At 38.9% G+C, this 19153-nt stretch overlaps 1 protein-coding gene across 1 annotated transcript in view; it reads right to left on the bottom strand.

Annotated features, from left to right (window-relative positions):
• CLVS1 (clavesin 1) overlaps positions 1-16720 on the bottom strand; it is a 93232-nt gene extending 76512 nt beyond the window's left edge. Inside the window, 2 exon segments of the mRNA XM_035553200.1 lie at positions 16268-16665; positions 16667-16720. Coding sequence (XP_035409093.1) covers positions 16268-16665; positions 16667-16720 — 452 coding nt within the window.
• Positions 16721-19153: the final 2433 nt, after the last annotated feature.

Below are 19153 nucleotides of genomic sequence, written 5' to 3'. Positions count from 1 at the left end.
ACAAATTAATGGGACTGACCCAGTCAATTTAGAAATACAAAATACAAAAGAGTTTAGGCTGCCTTTCTCAAAGCAGATGAAGTAATTAAGGAACAAAAAAATATCAAATGCCAGGTTTCAAACTGAAAGCTAGAAACTGTAAGGGTTACATATTTTTTTAAAAAACACTCCCTGTGCAGGATCAGCAGACAGAATAGGTTATAATTAATTTCTAAGTAAAATTTTATACATCATAATCACAAAGGAAAAAATTAAAGCATCTTTTAAAACTCAGACCAGTCCTTCATAATTTTTTAGTACTTCATTTTCTCAGAATGCTGTGGCAAATCAGCAGTCTACATGAAGCATTTAATCAATACCTAACTTGCAATTTTTATCAGAATTTGAAACCTTAAATTTCACGAATAAACTCTACCTTTTAACCAACATGGTTTATTCCACCATCTAGCAGCAGAAGACTTTGTCCTGTATGGAATGAGATGCATCTTTGTGTCACATATTTATAGCTGCAGTGTACAGTTACCGTTTAATTTGAGAACACAAAGCAGAAATAGGATTGTGAAGCCTTGTACTGGTATGTTAACCATTATATGTTAATGATGCAAGGACAACCAGACTGTAACCTGATGCCAGTACAATTTTTTGGTATCTGCCAGCACTTCTAAGTAGGATACATATTAGTGTTACAGGTGAAGTGTGGTCCTTGCCTTGGAATAGTAATGGGATATTGGCAGACTATCAAAATTTCTCAAGAATTGCCAGTGAAAAAACAATATTAATGGTTTATAAACTATTAAAATTCAGTTGAACTAAACAGAGCTTCACACAAATTGCAACATTCAGGATTCTGAAAGAAAAGTGTCATTAATTTCTTTCTACAGAAGTCATCAGCAGCATCCTAAACTGCTCTAACCCCTCTGTACAATAAAGTACATGTGGGTGTTTATTCTCTGTATTCTGGTAACAACTTTTTGGGGGTGTGTTGTTTCTGGTGGAAATATCTGTGTTTTAAGTTTCTTAACTGGAAAAGGTACACTGATGATGTAATGCTTTATACTCTTCTACTTCTGCTTGTATTGCTTTTCATTGTGAAGACTTTTTTTTCACTTCTAATAGGAATTCTCACATACTCAATACAAGGAATTACTGAAGATATTTGATTAAGGCACTACTTTACTGAGTTATATATAATTACTCATACAGCAACATATGTAACAAGTACAGAAAATAAATGACAGACATATTTTTTGTGATTTTGAACTCAGTTCACACTGATGCCCTGCCAGACTTCACTTTGGTATTTGTCAGAGGCCAGCACTGGAATCAGGTAGCTAGAACAACCAGGATCTTTACTCCAGGTGCAAACAGTAATGGTCACCAAAATAAAGATACAGACTGTTGTAAAAGGATCAGCAGACATCATCAGAGCAAGTCTAGTAATATGGCCTTGAGAAAAAAGCCAGAAGGAAAATTTCGGTGTTAGAGGTAAATGTGGAAGTCTTGAGCAAATAAATCATCCCATGTTCTATACTTCCTCTTGTATTCTGAAAAACGGTTGCATACAGTACAAGCTTGTTTACAAAGAAACACCTGTTTTTTTATCTATTTCTTCTGATTAAAAACAAACAAACAACAACAAAATAAACCTTTATAAAAACAGTCACATTTAATCTTCCTTGAGATCTAACAGATTCCAATCTTGATGTTAAAAAAGTCAAGATCTGAGTGTTGCTATTAGCATATTCTGTTCACTGGAATAGCTTCATCTTGAAGGTGTTTTTTTTTTTTTTTTTTTTTAATGAACAAAGCCTGCTCTTCAGGAGATGCACTGTAGATATTTGCACCATAACAGATAATTAGAAAATTTAATATATTGGAGATGCAATTTAGTATTATGACAAAATTGCAGTGTTTTTTTAATACTACATTGTGTCCTTTTTTTCTCTATTATTGTCTCCCAGTTTACATTGTATTGAAAGGGGGAAATTAAACAGGGAGGATTCATTCCTATAGATCTAATCACAGTCTGTAATACATTTATTACAGCAGCAGAATTCATCTGCTTAAAAGCAACAGTGGTACATACATCTCTTTAGCCAATCCTTTGGCTTGACAAAAATGTAAATAAAAAGACCTTACAGCAGTTTCAGAGACAAATTACAAGTGATCTAGTCTTTGCAAAATTAATCCTAATATGCTGCAGTTGGTGTCATTCTGAAAACAAACAAACAAAACAAACAAACATCAACAACAAAGCACATATACAAAAAGCAGACTGCTTACAGCCTGAGTTTAATTTTAACTCCCACCCTGATCTGCCAAAACTCTTCATCATTCCATTACCTTGCATTCTGTTGCATACCTTGCATATCCACCAAAGCTGATATTTTGCAATGTTAGTGTTAGCCATGTTGCTTAAAAGTCAAGTAAATATGTTGATTTCATTGCTGCATGAGGATTATATTAAGCCATAAGATACTTAAGCAAATATCTAATGTAGGGAACAGAGTCTCATTGCTGGATTTTATCTCCATAGTTGAATTAATTGGGGCTGGTCACATCCATCACTGAATCAGGTGTTATAAAAATTGTTTTTCTTTGTCTTCTTGTTCTTTGGAAATGCATGGACCCTTTCGTATATAAAAATATATATATAAAATATATATGCTTTTGGAAAAATAAAAAATAATTTAAAAATATAGGCCAGTTCCCTGGCTTCAGCCATACATTTTTCTCTCTCTGTTTCATGAAAGTTAAAAGTCAGAGTTTAAGTTCACCTGTTCTGATCTAGTCATGAGCACAAGTTTTACTGAGGACACTGCAACATGACTGAAGACATGAATTAGGCCATTTTTCATTCCAGAAAAAAAGAAACTGTATGACATAGTACAGTGCTGGAAGAACAAGGCACGGTGAGCCCTTGTGTAAGCAGGGCATTGATGAAAGCCTTCTTCCCCTCTGCCTGACCACAGCACTTCATTTCTGCACTCTCCTGCTCCCCTGTTCCCTGCCAGAGTCTCTCCTTTTAGGACACAGCTATAAATCATGCCTGCTTTGTGTACTGGAAACATTTTAAGAAGGAACTGATATGAAATTCTTTTGATTTGCTCAGTTGGGTTACTTTAAACTGCAGCAAGACTTTTATCCCACAGCCCCAAAGAGAGTGCTTGGGTGCTTGGTGGAATGAGTAAAATCAAGAACTTGTGATTGCAGATTTGTCCTGAAGCCTCCAGCTTACTTCTAGCATGACTATTTCCATTTCTTCTCTGTGTCTGACCTTGTTCAATCCCTGAGAGCCCCTGCAGTAGGCCCAGAGCATACTCCTCCCCTGCTGCCTGGCAGGGCAGAGCTGTTGAGGAGAAGGACCTATAAGGGGCCTCAGTGGAACTGCTTCAACCTCAGATTCTCACCCTTGGTCTCACCTAAGCTGTGTCACGGTGGCATCACAGCCATGTCCATGCTTGGCTGTGGACCCTCTTGGTCCAGACCCTCACCCAGAGAATCACCTCCCTTCTGACCTTGTCTCTGACCCATCCTGACAGCCCTGCCAGGCCGTCCCAAGCCATGTCTGATTTCAGTTCCCCTCACCAGATCCAATCCTGACTCTCACCCATGGGCCCAAGTCCCAGCCTCAGCTTGGGGATGCCCTGGGTCCTCCACTGCCCAGCTTCTGGCTGGGGTAGTGGCATGGGACAGGCTACCAGGTCCTGTCCTTACCCCTGGGGGGACCCCACTGCTCCCAGCCCTCAGGGAACCCCAGCTCCCTGGCACATTCTTCTTTACTTAGGGAAGGAAGTCAGTGCCGCTTTTCTCTTCCCCATTTTGATTTCTAGGGACCCAACAGCAAAAATAATAATAAAAAAAAAAAATCGCAAATTCATGTGCGAGACTGATTTGGCTGCTGGTGAGCACAAACTGACCAGCATTAGTGCAATGTGCTTTTAAACACATCATGCAATAAGCAGTCACCCAGCTCAACAGCCACGCTCCGGATTGACTGGGCAAGAACTTTGATGCAGCTGCATTTAAAGTCTGTGCATGTAACTGCCTACATTTTATTACATCAGGCAATTGTCTGTAGGTTACCTTCCTGCATTATATGTTAATACAACCTTTGCTATTCAAAGCCTGTCTCTCTCTGGCTCTAGTACAGTTGAATGAGACAGCACAATAAAATCCTTAAAGTTCAAACCCACTCTATTTGGACAGTATTTTTGGTGCAGTAGGTCCAAAATCATTCAAGAAGCATATTTAGGAAGATATTTAAGAACTTAGAGACCAGACACTCAGCTCAGCTGTGCCAGAACCATTCCCCAGTATAGTTCACAGTTAAGATGAAGGAAGGTCTACAGTAATTAGATTTCCTTGTCTGTAGGGATGCAGCTGCTGATCAGCAGGGCCAACAAGAGCTCTGAAGGCTCTCCTTGTGCTGTTCTCCAACAGACCAGCTGATGTGGTTCCTACATTGGGTGGAGCATTTCCTCCATGAATATGTAGCCACCACTATGGCTGCACTGTGAAGTTTCACACAACAGCCAAACTCAGTTAGTCAGAAATGCCCTCGCATGGAAAGTCACAATAACTCCAAAAGTAAGACGGACACTTGAAAGTCCCATTCTCACCCACCTCATCTGCATACTCCTCCCAACAGAGTACTTACTCTCTGATACCTTCCTTAATTCCTACAACTTCTTTTACTGGGATCATGTCACAAAAGTCATATTGGAGGACTACTTCCAGATGAGCTACCTACCTAAAGAGTCTGTGATTTTCCATATCACAGCAGAGCAACCTTTACACAAAAGCACAATACCTCCATTATTTAGAGGTTTCAAACAGGTTCTAATCCAGCTGCAACAGACCTTGGAGGCAACTGGAGCTTTGTGACCATTATCCCCCTCGGCATACAGAGAGTGGGAGGCACAGCTCCAGCACAGGAAACAATGACACTGGAACATCATTAAATACCAGAAACATCAAATTTCAAATACAATTGAGGCATCAAAAACCCAGCATGTATTCAGAATCCCAGAAGAGAAAATTGCTTTTACACAACTTCTTTTATATACAAGATAGACTGTTGGACTTTTAGATACTAGAGCTTACTGATATTATCTTTATGTTCTTACACTGCAAGACAGTTCAAAGCATCTTCAGAGTTTATCCTCTTCAAAGGCTTTTTCCTAAGATAAATTAAACCTAGAAATAGGTTATAAAAAGTGAGCTGACAGCATCTCATACATGTCCTGCATTGTGTCACCATTAGTAGTCTTGTTTTGACTCTGACCTACAGTAAAAAATCCAGTGATGAGGAGTCCACAGTCTGACTCACTTACCTGAACTATTCTAATCATTGAACTATTTTAATCATTGCAAAATGTTTCCTAATTTTCAGAGATCTAATTCTGGTTTTCTGAAGATTACTTAATTTGCTTTTGTTCTGTATTCCCATCCCCAAGGAAATGAGCAATAACTTGTCACTACCACCTTTTACTAAGGTAAACTTTTATTTATATAGGAAGGTTCTTATCCCATTTCTTCTCATTGTCTTCAGCTTTTCTGACATTGTCCTTTTTTTCCAGACTTGTTGCTTTATTGCTTATTCCCTGACTTAGCTCTGATTTGCCTGTTGTGCTAGTACTTAGGCTACAGGTCAGTTGAGGTGAGGAAAGGTGAATATCTGCTGGTGTCCTGCAGACAACACTCCTGCTAAAACAGTTTGGAGACACTGCTTCCTCAATGGTATTACTTTACTGTATTATTTCATTTGCAGACCATAATTTACCCCCAAATCCTTTTGTGCACAGTCAGTATTTTTTCCATTAATCAATCATGGATACTTTATTTAACTTACCAAGAGGTAAGAAAGTCCCAGTAGAGCCAAATGTGTCAGCCATAACTAAACCAGTAATGACAGGTATGTCTAGTGTCTCAGAAGGCTTGTTGGCCTTTAATATGGAGTCTACATCTCATATGCCTTTTTTTTTTTTTTATGTAATCCCCAAATGTTCATGAATCACTTTAAAATGAAACATACAAAATGTTCTCTGAAAAGAAATGAATGTACATGTGCCTGTGTATGCACTTCAGCAGACAATAATAATAAGATGCTGGATAAAGGAGAAACTTTCATTGGCAGCTGCACTACAGACAAACTGCCACTTTCCCCAGACTTGCAAAGCTTTCTTATTAAAACAGAACCGAAGGCTTTATCAGAGTGAAACTGAATTTAGACTGCAGTATCCAGCAAAAGTGGCTTACATGTAAATAAGAACCTAAAAAATGGAATGATTTCCTACCATCTCTCCCTAGGTCAGAGTTTATTCCTCCTCCTTTTTTATCGCAGTTTTCAAATGAATTTTCCAGTGCATTTGCAGGCAGGATTTTTCAGCAGCCTTTTTCTCATTCAATACAAATCACATTTCTCCTTTCATACTTACACAACAGAAGGGTAGGATTATCCCTGGGAAAACAAAGCAATGCATTCTCTTTCAGAAACCTCGCAAAGTGAGAACAGCTTAGAGGATCACAGGTCCGAGATAATAGGGGAGGATAAGGGTGCCTTAGATAAGGTTATAGTGTTCTGATGTGTACTTTCGCGGTCAGAAATACTTATCCATAAGCAATGCAGTGCATTAACATATACCTCAGCACTCTGAAGGAGTACAGGCACCGCATGTATCCTGTAGATTGATCTGTGCATATTTAACATACATGACTGGGATCACTGGCCAAGCTAGCAGTCGCCCAGGTTGGGTGTCCGAGAACATCAATGAATTAGACAGCATCTCAGTCATGCTCAGACAACTTCCCTGGGTACAGAGGGGGGCACATATGGGGGGGTGCAGGCCCTCAGGGTGGGGGCAGTTCAGTCAACCTGACTGCTCCTGCTTCTGTTCTTCTGCACTCTTGGGTTACTGAAGCTTGCTCTGGTGTCCCTCCACCTGCTGCTCAGCTATGCCTCTCACTTTAGACACTCGCAGGTTGAATTTGCTGTGGAAAGAAGCTAGAATGGAGAAACGAGTGAAAGGACAATCACTGGCAAGGCAGCACATGCTTCTTGTCACACCATATACGTGGCATTATGTTTGTTCATGTTTGTTTTTTTTTTTTTTTCCCACCTTTATTACTTCATTCATATCTAAAGCTGTAGTGGGCTTACGTGGCAAGGTTTTGGTAGCAGGAGGCCATACGGGTGGTTTCTGTGAGAAGAATCCAGAAGCTGCCCCATGTTAGATAAGGGCCCCGCTGCTGGCCAGAGCCGAGCCAATAAGCAATGTTGTTTGCACCTCTGGGAGAGCAGATTTAACAAAGGGAAAAAATCTGCTGCACACAGCATCTGGGAGAGCGAGGAGTGAGAACCAGCCCTGCAGCCCCCCAGGTCAGTGCAGCAGGAGGGCAGGAGGTGCTCCAGGCACGCAGCAGCAGTTCCCCTGCGGCCTGTGGAGAGGCCCCTGGTGGAGCAGGCTGTCCCCCTGCAGCCCACGGGTCCCACATGGAGCAGATCTCCATGCTGCAGCCCGTGGAGGAGCCCCTGGTGGAGCAGGTGGATGTGGTCTGGAAGAGGCTGCGGCCCATGGAGAGCCCCTGCAGGAGCAGGCCCCAGGCCGGAGCTGCAGCCCGTGGAGAGGAGCCCATGCAGGAGCAGGGGGGTCTCCTCAGAGAATTCAGAATTCTCCCTCAGAGAATACAGAATTCATTTCCTCTACTGACATGGTATAAATCCAGAGGAGCTGAAATTATGGCTTTGTGGAAGGGAAGACAGGGCTGTCTATAGGAAGGATCAAGGAAGGTGTGAGAATGGCTTGTAACTGGAACTCAGTGAAGAAAACCATAGTGGTCTAAAAAGGTTAAAAAAGTCTTGAGCTTCCCACTTCATTTGTTTGTTTGTTTGTTTGTTTTGTCCTGTTTTGTTTCAGCTGTGCGTCTTGTAACATACATAAAGGCATGAGAATTTTTCTATTAGATCAGATCAATGGTCCCTCTGGCCCCTGATCCTCATCACGGCAGTGGCCAGCAGCAGGTCCCTGACAAGGGGTTTGACCCACTTTGCAGGCTGGCAAGGTTAAAATAGAAAAGCTATTGATTTATACTACTTCTTATGTATATTGATGTCTTAACTTCAAAAATATGGTAGTCCTTTCACTTGTCATCACTGAATTTCTTCCAAGGACATTAAGGAAATATTTTTCATTGCATGCTTGACTCCTATTTCATAAAATCAAATTAATGTTAAATTCAGAGAAAAACATTTAAAATAAATAGGCTGATTTAGGATGATATATAAATCAATAGCTTAGAATTTTAGTTTCAATCAAATCCTAAACTTCAGTCCTCTGACGATATATTATGGGATATTACATATATTTTTACATATATTACATCCATTTTTTCAGATAAATTGTTATTGATCTGTGTAACAACATAACATTACTTGCTGCTGTGATTTAAACCACAAATATGAAAGACAACTGGCACCACATATGTTAATGCATACACAGACAAACCATACACTGCGTGTCTGCAACAGAAAAGTGATAACACCTTTCCAGAAGGAAGAAAAAAATGCCAGTAAAGATATTTGCATTTTACCTTTCCCTTAAAAATGAGTCTTTGCTGATGCAAGGTTGCTTAGCATGAGCAGAAAATAGGCAGTTACATAGAAAACTGCCAGCAGGAGGGTAACCAGCTGACTTTGCCCTCTGTCCCCTGCTACAAATGGACCCTCCAGGACATTTCCAGAGCTGAGATTATCATATTCTGGGAGCAAGGGATAGTTGCTTTTTACTGCCTCTATGGTTACTGCACTTATTAAAAACAGCAACTGTGAGACCACATGCAGAATTTAAGACAAGACTTTCCTCTTCCTCAAGGAGCGATTTCATTTTCTTCCATTTTCTTCTATCTAGGGATCATGTCTCCTGTCCTGGCATATTAATTATACTGCTCCCCCTTTTTTATTGGTTTACCCATGTCAAAAGAGCCAAAATATCTTGCACTGAAAAGCTTTAACAATTAGAATTTTATGCTCATTTATTTGAATAGTTTTAATCTGCCATCCTTCCCCCCAGCTTTCACCTTTCTCTAATCTGTTAGATTTTGAGGTGCCTGTGGCAGACAAGCACTTGTACCACTTCTTTCATGACATTATCAAGAGCATCCCAGAGGCGCATGCTTAGAGCACTCTTACCAGTGCAGCTGCAAGACCTGATATCTTTCTTATCCTCCCAAGGCAGACAAACACCCAGAAACAGGGCAACTTTGGTGGCAGGGGAGGATTTACCCCCATGTGCTGTTCAGCCGTTTCACTGAGCTCAGCACACCCCACACCACGCCCGTGCACATCCTGTGCAAATTCATGTTATCCACTGTAATTTCTTTCAGACCACACAGAGCCTGCTAACAGCTGCAGTTCCCAAGCATCCTCTGGGGCTGCTTTCAAGCTGCTGGAAGTGAAGGATGCTTGACACCTACAAGAGAGTGGTGAAAAAAGCAAGTATTTTTATGTAAAATGCAATTGACACAGAGGCTCTGAGTTCAGAATAAAGAATCTAAAATAAATTGTGGTCTGGGGAAAATATATATCGAAGATCATTAGAATTTTAAATTTTTAAATGTACTTAAGGATTCCAGCTTGATATCTCCACTTGTCTCTGATGCTTCTACTGTATGTTATCTATTAAATAGTTAGTCAGAGTTCCTTTTTTTTTTTTTTTCCTCCCTTGACTCTTTGCAGTCTGTTCCTGCTGCAATGCATGAATTTGCCTTAACTCATTTTAATTAGGTTGACAAGTTAGAAACTCATCAGAATATCAGATATTTAGAAAGATTTGATTTAGGAAAAGCTCTGACAAAAGGTATTCTGATCACTTCTTACAACGTCTCACCTCAAAAAACTCCTATTTATAAGAGCATTCGTGGATACCAGTTGTTCTCAAGGTTCAAAGGCACAAAGAGCCACATGGGATGTCATATTGTTTGGCTTTGTACTATTCTGTTGATACAGGCATGCTATAATGTTCTTTTGCCGAACCAAGCTGTAAGGATGACAAATACAGCCCACAGAGGAGCATGGGTCATTTTCTAGGGACAGGGTACCCCTCCCTAGCACAACATTATACAGTTTCTCTTTTCTGCCACCCAGACATAAGCCCTCACACAAAATTTTGGTCTTTTCAGACAATCTGGGAAGGAAAGGGTGTGCATGTATATGCATGTGTGTGTGTGTGCATGTTTCTCTGCATGTGTTTTTCTTAATCATCTGTCTTCTCTGATTCATAAAGCTTGGGGATTGAGTTTGGTTTCTTTTCTCCATAGGAAGTAGGTGGCACAGAGCCACTTTCAAGTTTGCCCTTTGTTTCCCTTTGTTATCCTGCAGGCCAGCTACAGCAATTGTCTGTCTCACCCACTGGCACTGTCCTTCACAGCTCTTCACTCAGTCCTCATCCCTGCACCATTCATTCACCTTCTCTTTCCTCTCAATATGTGTTTGATTGCCCTATTCCTCACCCCCCCTCCCCATTGATTTTTTTTTTCCTTTCAGTCAGGCTTGTCTTGTTTTTCAACATATGTCTCATAACTTTCCCAGCTGTTGTTGTTCTTCCTCTTTTTCAGACATTTTCTCTCTCTTCTTTGATTCCCTTCTCAGCCCTATCCAGGACTGTCATTTGTGTATGTCATCCTTCTGTCATTCATACAGACTACAGCCGCCTTCCGAAACCCGGCTCTCACAATAAACTGTACTAACTGAATTAAGTTGCTGCCTCCAAGCAAATTAAAACATTTCAGGACAGAGCTTATTTCTCCTCTTCTTTGTCCAACATTTAATTTGCACATCTGTTACTCCTCGAAATGAGTATTCTGCTTATGCTACAGTTTCTTTCTCTGCTACCCTGAAGTCTGCTACCATTTCAAAGCTCAGTAATGTAGCAATGTAACATGAAATATTTCTAATATATTTTATCTCCCAAATATTTCTAATATATTGCATCTCCCAACACAGAAGAAGTATCTCCTAACTAAATACAAAGACTTGTTTTGTAAAAATCATTCTGGTATTAGGGCTAGTCATATTTCAGCAGTAATCTCTCATAATAAACAGCTATGAGGCTGAGTTATTGCCACAGTTTACTTGTGACTGTAAATCAGTCTCAACAGATGTTTATTCCTTCATATTCTATTAAGTACCTGAGATTATGCTTGAAATATGTTGGAATAATCAGTATCTGAGACATACTCATTCATACCAAAAGGATCTGCTGATGATAACATCATTGTAAATACACCATTTATTAGCATTCTCAGCAAGGAGGTGATTTTTTCTATCCCGACCCTTTAAAATATTTATAGCTGTTGGTTTACCACTATGTCAGAGCATTTCCTTGACTTTTAGCCTATCCCAATACACCTTCCTACAGAATGGTAAGTATCTAGCATTTGGGACTCCTTGGTTAATAAAAGAGAATTTATAGCTAGCAGCTGACTCGGGAATGCATGCTGTAAACAGAGAAGCAGTTTTCCCCTCTGACTTTCTTACAGAATTTTTGGTGATATTTGACAGTATCTAAGACTTGACAGTCCAGTTATGAAGAAAGAAATTAATTACCATTTTCCTATAAAAGACAGTGGGCAACCTTCTGGCCCTGCACCCCAAGGTCCTATTTGCAGAGGGTCGGTATGCAACCCATGTGTCATGAATGGAGAGAGTCCTTGTGCTGGCTCTCTACATAGAAATAAATTTTACTCTGGCTGAACGACCTTGAAGGAAATATCTTTACTTGGAAGATTAATGAACTCCTCCTGAATTACTTGTTCACCCAAAGCCCCCATCTCCGAAGTGTATGAGCCGAGCATATTGGAAGACAGTAGCAGACCTAGGAACAGCTGTGGTAGCTAGTGAAGGGCTTCCTTAAGCTAACAGCAGAAAAAGCACTTTTATCTGGCTTCTTTAAAATGTTTGGTTTCACTCAAGGTGCATCAGAGGGCTTAGGTTTGGTGAGACTGATGAAATGAGAAACTGTGAGGAAGATTACTTGTAATCTAGAACATCCCATCACACGCTTGTTTATGTGAAATCCTGATTCAGGTCCCATCAAAACTGTCTGTAAATAAGTATTTGTTTCACAAATTGTTTTTTTCATGATGCAAATCAGTTCCTCAAAAAAGTTTCTGTCAAGATTGGTTTGACATGTTTACCTGTCATTTATACACTACGATTGTCATTTGCAAGTAGGGGTTGCTCTGTAAGTTGTGGTGTATGTGACAACTTTGTGGGTTTGGGGTGAGTTCACATCTTATAGTTGGATTATTCTGCACCTCTCACCTACGTGAATGGTGGCACACCTCTGCATGGATTTACTCATGTGCAATAATACATCTCAACATTTTTTCTCTCCCTCAATGTGAAACTAATCTTATCTCTTTCATCTTTATCCATACGCTCATTTTAATTTATTCAGTATCAATGAAGTCTTCCATTCTGTATCATACTTGATTAACTTTAATGAACAGATTCAGAAGCTACTATATTGGAATAAGAGAGAAAGTGAAGACACTATCTTTAAGAAAACTGTCCAAAAGTAGAGCAAAACCAAACCAACACAGCATGCTAAATGAATGAAAACCTGGCACAATAGTAAATTTCAGTAGTGATCTGTGGGTACGAATTATCACTCCTTGTGTTTTTTTCCTAGTCATCAAGGAGGTTTTGGTCAAAACAATAATCACTATCTTCTTCACTGATACGGAAGCAAAAAATAAAATTCTTGCCAGTGAACTTTGCAGATATCACAGAAACCATGCAATGATAATTGACAAGGAGGACAGGTTTAGCTCTGCAGAAGAGCGTGAATCACATGCTAGACTGTGCCCCCATTATAGATGAGAATGTATGACACATTTACCAGTGGTGTTTGTATTTTTGGAAGCAGTAACTTGGAAGCAGATCTGAGCTGAACATGAGCTCAAAATATGACAGAGTAGCTAAGAAAACAGTGGCAATCTTGTACCTAAAAGGAGGGAATTACTAAAGAGAAATGTGAGATGGTGCTACCACATGATGTTTTCTTAGTGAGTTTGTAATCAGTTCATCCATCGGCACACTAAAAACAATATTAAAATGAGAGGAAAGGACCAGAAAAGAATGATGCAGAGTATTAGCTACCTGGAAAATATTCCTAATTCTGAGAGTAAATAAATGCCATCTATTTAAGCTTTGGCAGCACAAAGATATTGCAAAATGTTAAGCTAGGTGGTACTTTGCAGTACATTGTCTTTGTTGTGTTGGCTGCCCACAAATATTTTCTTACCTTGTGAATAATACAATGGTAGTTTTGCCCTCGAGGAAAAGGAGGTTAGCTGTTTTACATTCAGCATGGTCAAAAGTGAATGTGAAGACCGCTGCTGTAGAGTAGCTAATGTACTAACTTGTTGCCTCAGAGTAACTTCCCTATGTTGCAGCATCCTCAGTGAATTCAAAAGTAGGTTAAAAGATTAGATGGTTAGGACACAAAAATGGAAACATGGGAAGCTGACATATTTTTGTGGTCTCTTCATATTAACAATGTCCGGTAGCTAGAAGCTGAAGCTAGAAACATTGATATTGGAAATTAAAAGCTAGTTTCCTAAAGATATTAGATCTATCAATTGCATTCTTGAAGCTAAAAATAGAGTGTTTCTAAAAGCTCATGCAGAAGTTTTGTCTTTGATAGAGGAAATCTCTTAAAATATTTTGGATCTGGTTTATCCAAGCAGTGACATTACACAAATAATAACATTTCCTTTTAAAAAATCAAGAAATTTGTAAGAAATGCCTGCCTAGCATGTGGTCCATATACCCACCATATTCCCAGGGGTATAAATGATATAAATGTCTGGGCTGAAAATCAGTTTATGGATTCAAGCAATACTGATATTAAAGGATTTTTTAAAAATTAGCATTTCTTTATGAATCATCCCTTTTAAATTATGCTTTAATGATAAAGAAAGAGAAGTCACAGCCAGTTGGAAATGAGACTAAAGTTAGGAAAAGCATGCTGAAGGCTGAGCTCTTATTTTTGCTTGTCAGCATCATAACATCAGATGAGTTGGTTGCACTAGTGTTCGGGCAAAATCTAAACCTGTAAACATTGTGCTGTCACTGAAGACATACCCATAGAAAAGTTGTCCAAGAAACTTGCTTGTTAGATATAAACAATGGCCCTTTTTCTTTTTACTTTTTGAAACATATATGCACGTGCATTTTTTCTGGTCAATGATCTATTTTTCTGCTGCTTAATAGGTCATCATGCTCATCATTTCAGGTTCCTTAACATCTTTTAGTCTTATTGATGTCTATAGGCAGTAAAGAAGGAGGAGATCATACCTGTGCTTTCTTAGAAACCAAGTCCTGTTCCTAATTCATACCCAAAGCACTCCGTTCCCAGACCTCAAACTCACAAGTTGCAGTGATACAAAAGCTGACAAAAATGACACTTCTTGTCATTTAAATCCAGACAAGAGTTGAATTTCAGTGGAAGAAGTGAGGTAGAATTTGCATGGGGTTTTTACTCAAGAAAGTATATCCTATCACAATAGCCTTGGCCTTTTTTGTTGAAAGTTAAAATTATGTTTTCGGAAACAAGGTATCTTTGGGGTTGCATACATGCACATATACACGTGGAAATATGGACTTTAAGAAAACTTGAGTCAAAATCTGTCAAGAATCAATTTTCTGTCCAAATCCCTGTGCAGGAGCCCTTGACAGCAGCATTCTCAACTTTCCCAGAGCAGGACCCGATGGACAAGGTTAATCATATGGATTAATTTTTTTGAGGGATCAGAAACCTGAAGACAGCTCTGTATAATACCTAAATCCCTTAATGCAACCAGCAGAGCCACAATGCTTCTGTCCTTTAAAGCTGATGCTTTCTATTACTTCAAGATACCTGCTTATTCATCTTTCTTTTCAGCCCAAGTGCTAAAGGAAGGGTTTTGTGGTTGGAAGAAAGCCAAGCTCACAGTTCACAAAGTCAGGAGATAAACTGCTGGCCTCATTGTACTCAGTAGGACTTTTATCACTGGCTTCAGTTCTGGATTTCACCAAATATTTTTTTATATGCAAAACTATATTTCTGTACATCTATTTGCTTGATCTGTGCATGGAAAGAAAAGTAGAAGCACTTCTGAACAGTTTTCACAGGGACATGAAAAGTTTACCCAGAAAACAATGAACATGAAAAATTGCAGGCACATCTGTACTGTTCACTAATAATTTCTGTAATGAAAATGCAAAGCCCTAATCTATTGACTCCTAAGGATGAAAGACATTTTCATGGGCGACTTTAGACTGCACCAAGGCAAACTCCAACCTGGAAATCATTAGAATTTTTGATGCTCAAGACCTGAATCTGTTTTTTTTTCTTTGCTCTCATTTTTATTAAAGATCAGAAGAACACCTGGCAATCACAACAGCTGAATAAACTTCTTCATCTTACTATGAATGCAGGGAAAGTGGAATGGAATAACTTCTGACAAAGGGAACAATGTGAACATGATATTTGGGTACAATCACCTTTTCTCTGTATTTATATCACTTCAAATAGGTAGTGAAAGCTATTTAATCATATTAACATTTAAAAATTTAATTTTGTAATAATTAATGGGAGATATCTTAGTTCATTCTCTGTAAATAAATGACCTGAAAAGAAAATATACTTTGCGTGAATCTCCCATTTATCAAACTAACAAGCATACACTAACAAGAGTGTGTAGAAATTATGATACAATTTGAGAAAATCTCATAACAGAGGTTATAATTCCTGCAATCATTAAAACCAAAAGATATCTGTTAAGAATTCTGAAAATAAGATAAATATGGTCATTTCCTGCTGCACCAGAAGAGCTAGGAGAGCTACCATATGTTTCAAGACATTTGCTTTCTGTCAACCTGTTAAACTAATCTATGATATTACTGAAGCAATTATATAATAGGTATTATTGTATTTATAGCAAGCCAACACTATCTGACTGAAAAATTGAAGTATTTATAGAAGCAAAACAAAACAAAGCAAAAAAACATGAACTACTTATTTGATACTATGATATACCCTTGGCTCTGAATGATGTTACATCTGATGAATGAGAGGTGATCAGGTCAGGTAAAAGTTTTAGTGAAATGGACTCGTTATATTTTACTGATGGCTTTGCTTCTTTATGTATGGTCACAAATATTCATTTACAAGTTGAGTGTAAGTGTATGTAAAAAGATAAGGACACTATCTACATTTACCTACTCTGATCCCAGTTGGCTGCAAAAAGCAGAAGAATCTTCCTGCCACAGTGGTCGCGATTTTCTAGCACTCCTGGGAACCCATCAGTCAGAGCCCGTTTGATTCCTGGATCATCAGCCTTGAAGTTTTTGAACATATCCAGATTTAGTTGGCGGTACTGGAAGTACTGAGCCAGCAGCCTGAAGGCCTCCGTTTGGTGAAACTTCCTGGCTCGGAGAAATCTCAAGATGAAGGCATCATCTGTACGTAAAAACCCAATGTCAGGCCTTGTGATGATCATGTCCCTGACTTGCTGGATATCCTGATGCAAAATGTCTGGGTTTTCATTCAGTTCCAGGCGGGCTTTCTCTATAGTCTCTGGACTAAGTCCAGCTTGTAAATGGGTCATCTCTGCAAAAATCTGTTTTCCAAATCCTTAACTTCAGATATTTTAGTGGAAGTGCTGATCCCATTCAACAAATGGTCTGCTGTGAGTGTGAGCAGTTCAGAAGCTTTTTGCTATCACGCTGATACCTAACAAATGAAAGTGAAGGGCTTTTCTTATTCCTGCAGAAAGAGTAGCAGGCAGTTCATATGTTGTATAATCCATCCAAAGGGAAGTGTTGTTTATTCCATCACTTTCTAAAAGAAAGAGCAAATATATAAAAGGAAAATTAAGTATGTATATAAAGATTACACAAATATGTTTCTGAACTTTATATAACCATAAAACTGTTTTGTAGGCTTCATATATAAGAGGATAACAGCCAAATAATTTCAGAATCGGTGCAATTAAGACAGTCACTGACAACTTGAATATATATATTTAATTTTTCAGAAGGGCACTCTGATTAATTACCAATTATATATTTTATCATCTTAGTATTAGAATACCCTTTGCAAAGTTGTCATCTAAAAGTATGGGAGTTCCAGCTTTCCATAACTTCAAGCCCAAGATGACAAAAGCAAAATTGATAATAATTGTTTCCAACCCATAACAGAAGCAACATTTCAGCTTCCTAAATATACAGATTTATACTCATCATAATAAGTCTAACAACTTGTTTGACTTGATTTTATCAGCTGTACTGTCAGCTTGTAGCTTTCCTTGAATTAGCTCCTGAGTTGTTCACAAAACTGTTAAAAAATAAAACTCTACCAACATCACTGGTGTTTTCTGCTTGGTAAAACATCACTGAAAATATTTCCCATTGAGAGTTAATATATCTTCATGGGAAACGCCCCATGAATAAAGTTTTGATGAATCGAATCTCACAGGGTTGGTGTTTTAGTTGTGAAGATATATATTTTACGTCAAATTCTTATTTTCAGTGCCTTGTAGCTTTCTTGAATATTTAGTTCTGAAATTCATTTTCTTTTTCATTCTTGTACTTTACCTAGAATTTGTTTTTATGAGTGTTAGAAGTGATGCTTAAGCTGTTATGTATAAGCAAAACGGTACAGTGAATCTCTTACAATTCAGTGACATAATTAGCAAGAGGCTGTCATCGAAGTCTGTGTAGTTACACTTGTGTGAAATAAGATCAAGGTCTTTTCCAATGTGAAATATGCATGAAGAAAGATCAAGATCCATCCAATTTTTCAGCCATCACAAAAACAGACAAGCAAACAAAATAAAACAAAAAACACTGCCTAACAGATTTATCTCTCTCTCTAATTTCTGAAAAAGAAAATTTGGTTTTAAAAATTAAAAGGGAATCCCTGAGTGAAAGACATGTTTTATTTTATTTGAAGAAAGCCGTTTGGAAAATTATGAATTATTTATAGCACAAACACTGTTTCACTCTGCTGCTCTCCTAGATTCAGTGTTCTCATATCAAACCAAGGGGACAGCAGCAGCCAGAGCATTTTCTAGATGGGAGTGCTCAAAGTTACACTGCAGGATGTGGAAGTTAATCAACACAAGGGAACCCCGAGTTCCCTGTTTTGTGAACTTGCATGTCATTGATACAAACTACACTTTAGATGCCACAGCTGCACCTCCAGGATAAGATCCCTAAATTTGAATACAGACTGTTTCTGCGTATTTGCTTAAAGGACATTTGCAGCGACAGGTAAGAGAAAACATCCCCAAACTTTTCATTCAACAGCAACATGCAGTTGACTTGTCTACGGGTGAGTTTGCTCAAGGGGAGTTTGCTAAGCAGCCTCTTTCAGTATTTGCTGTGGAGCTGGAGATATGTAGAGCTACCTGCAGGGCAGAATACCCAATGATTCAGCATCAGCCTGGGAAAACTTAGGAAAAGGCAGAGACAGGAGGAAAGAAGGCTGCCTGTCTTTGACAAGTCACTACAGGGTGTGAAAGACTCCACGAAAACATGCCCTGAAGTCTTGAGGGGGTAATCTATGGCTGCAGGTTACTCAATTGTTAAAGAAATATGGGTAGTATTAAAGATGGGTTACACGCATAAAAGATAATGCCTTTTGCCTTTATTAGACCAAATTAGGATAACTGCTGGTATCAACAGAATTCTGCTGATGTAAAATTAATGTAGGGCTTTGGAAAATCAGGCTAATAATCTGTGCTTTAGATCTCAAATTAATGGTGGCATTAGCATTTTATTGCATAAATCATGTTTTGAGTTAGAATTGCTTCCACAGAGCTAGTTAGGTGTGCTTAAGTATGATACTCTCACAGGGGGATCAGAGTGCCCAACGGCACCTGGCTGCACTTGAGGGTGCTCAGCAGAGCAGGGGTGGAAGCAAGGAGCCCATCTGGGCTCTGTGTCAATTCTGGCTCATTCATTATGAATTTGAACACCTTTGGAGCTACTGTGACTTGTGGCTGTTAAATATGACCTCAACGGTTTCACCCATTTTGGACATTTGGGAGTTTATGAGTGTAAAAAACATCCCTTGCTCTGCTCCTTTTCAGATTCACATCT

This window comes from Cygnus atratus, chromosome 2 (assembly GCF_013377495.2).
Source record: "Cygnus atratus isolate AKBS03 ecotype Queensland, Australia chromosome 2, CAtr_DNAZoo_HiC_assembly, whole genome shotgun sequence".
NCBI lineage: Eukaryota > Metazoa > Chordata > Aves > Anseriformes > Anatidae > Cygnus > Cygnus atratus.
The sequence above is the reverse complement of the archived record's forward strand: the minus strand, read 5'-3'. Positions and strand labels throughout refer to the sequence as shown.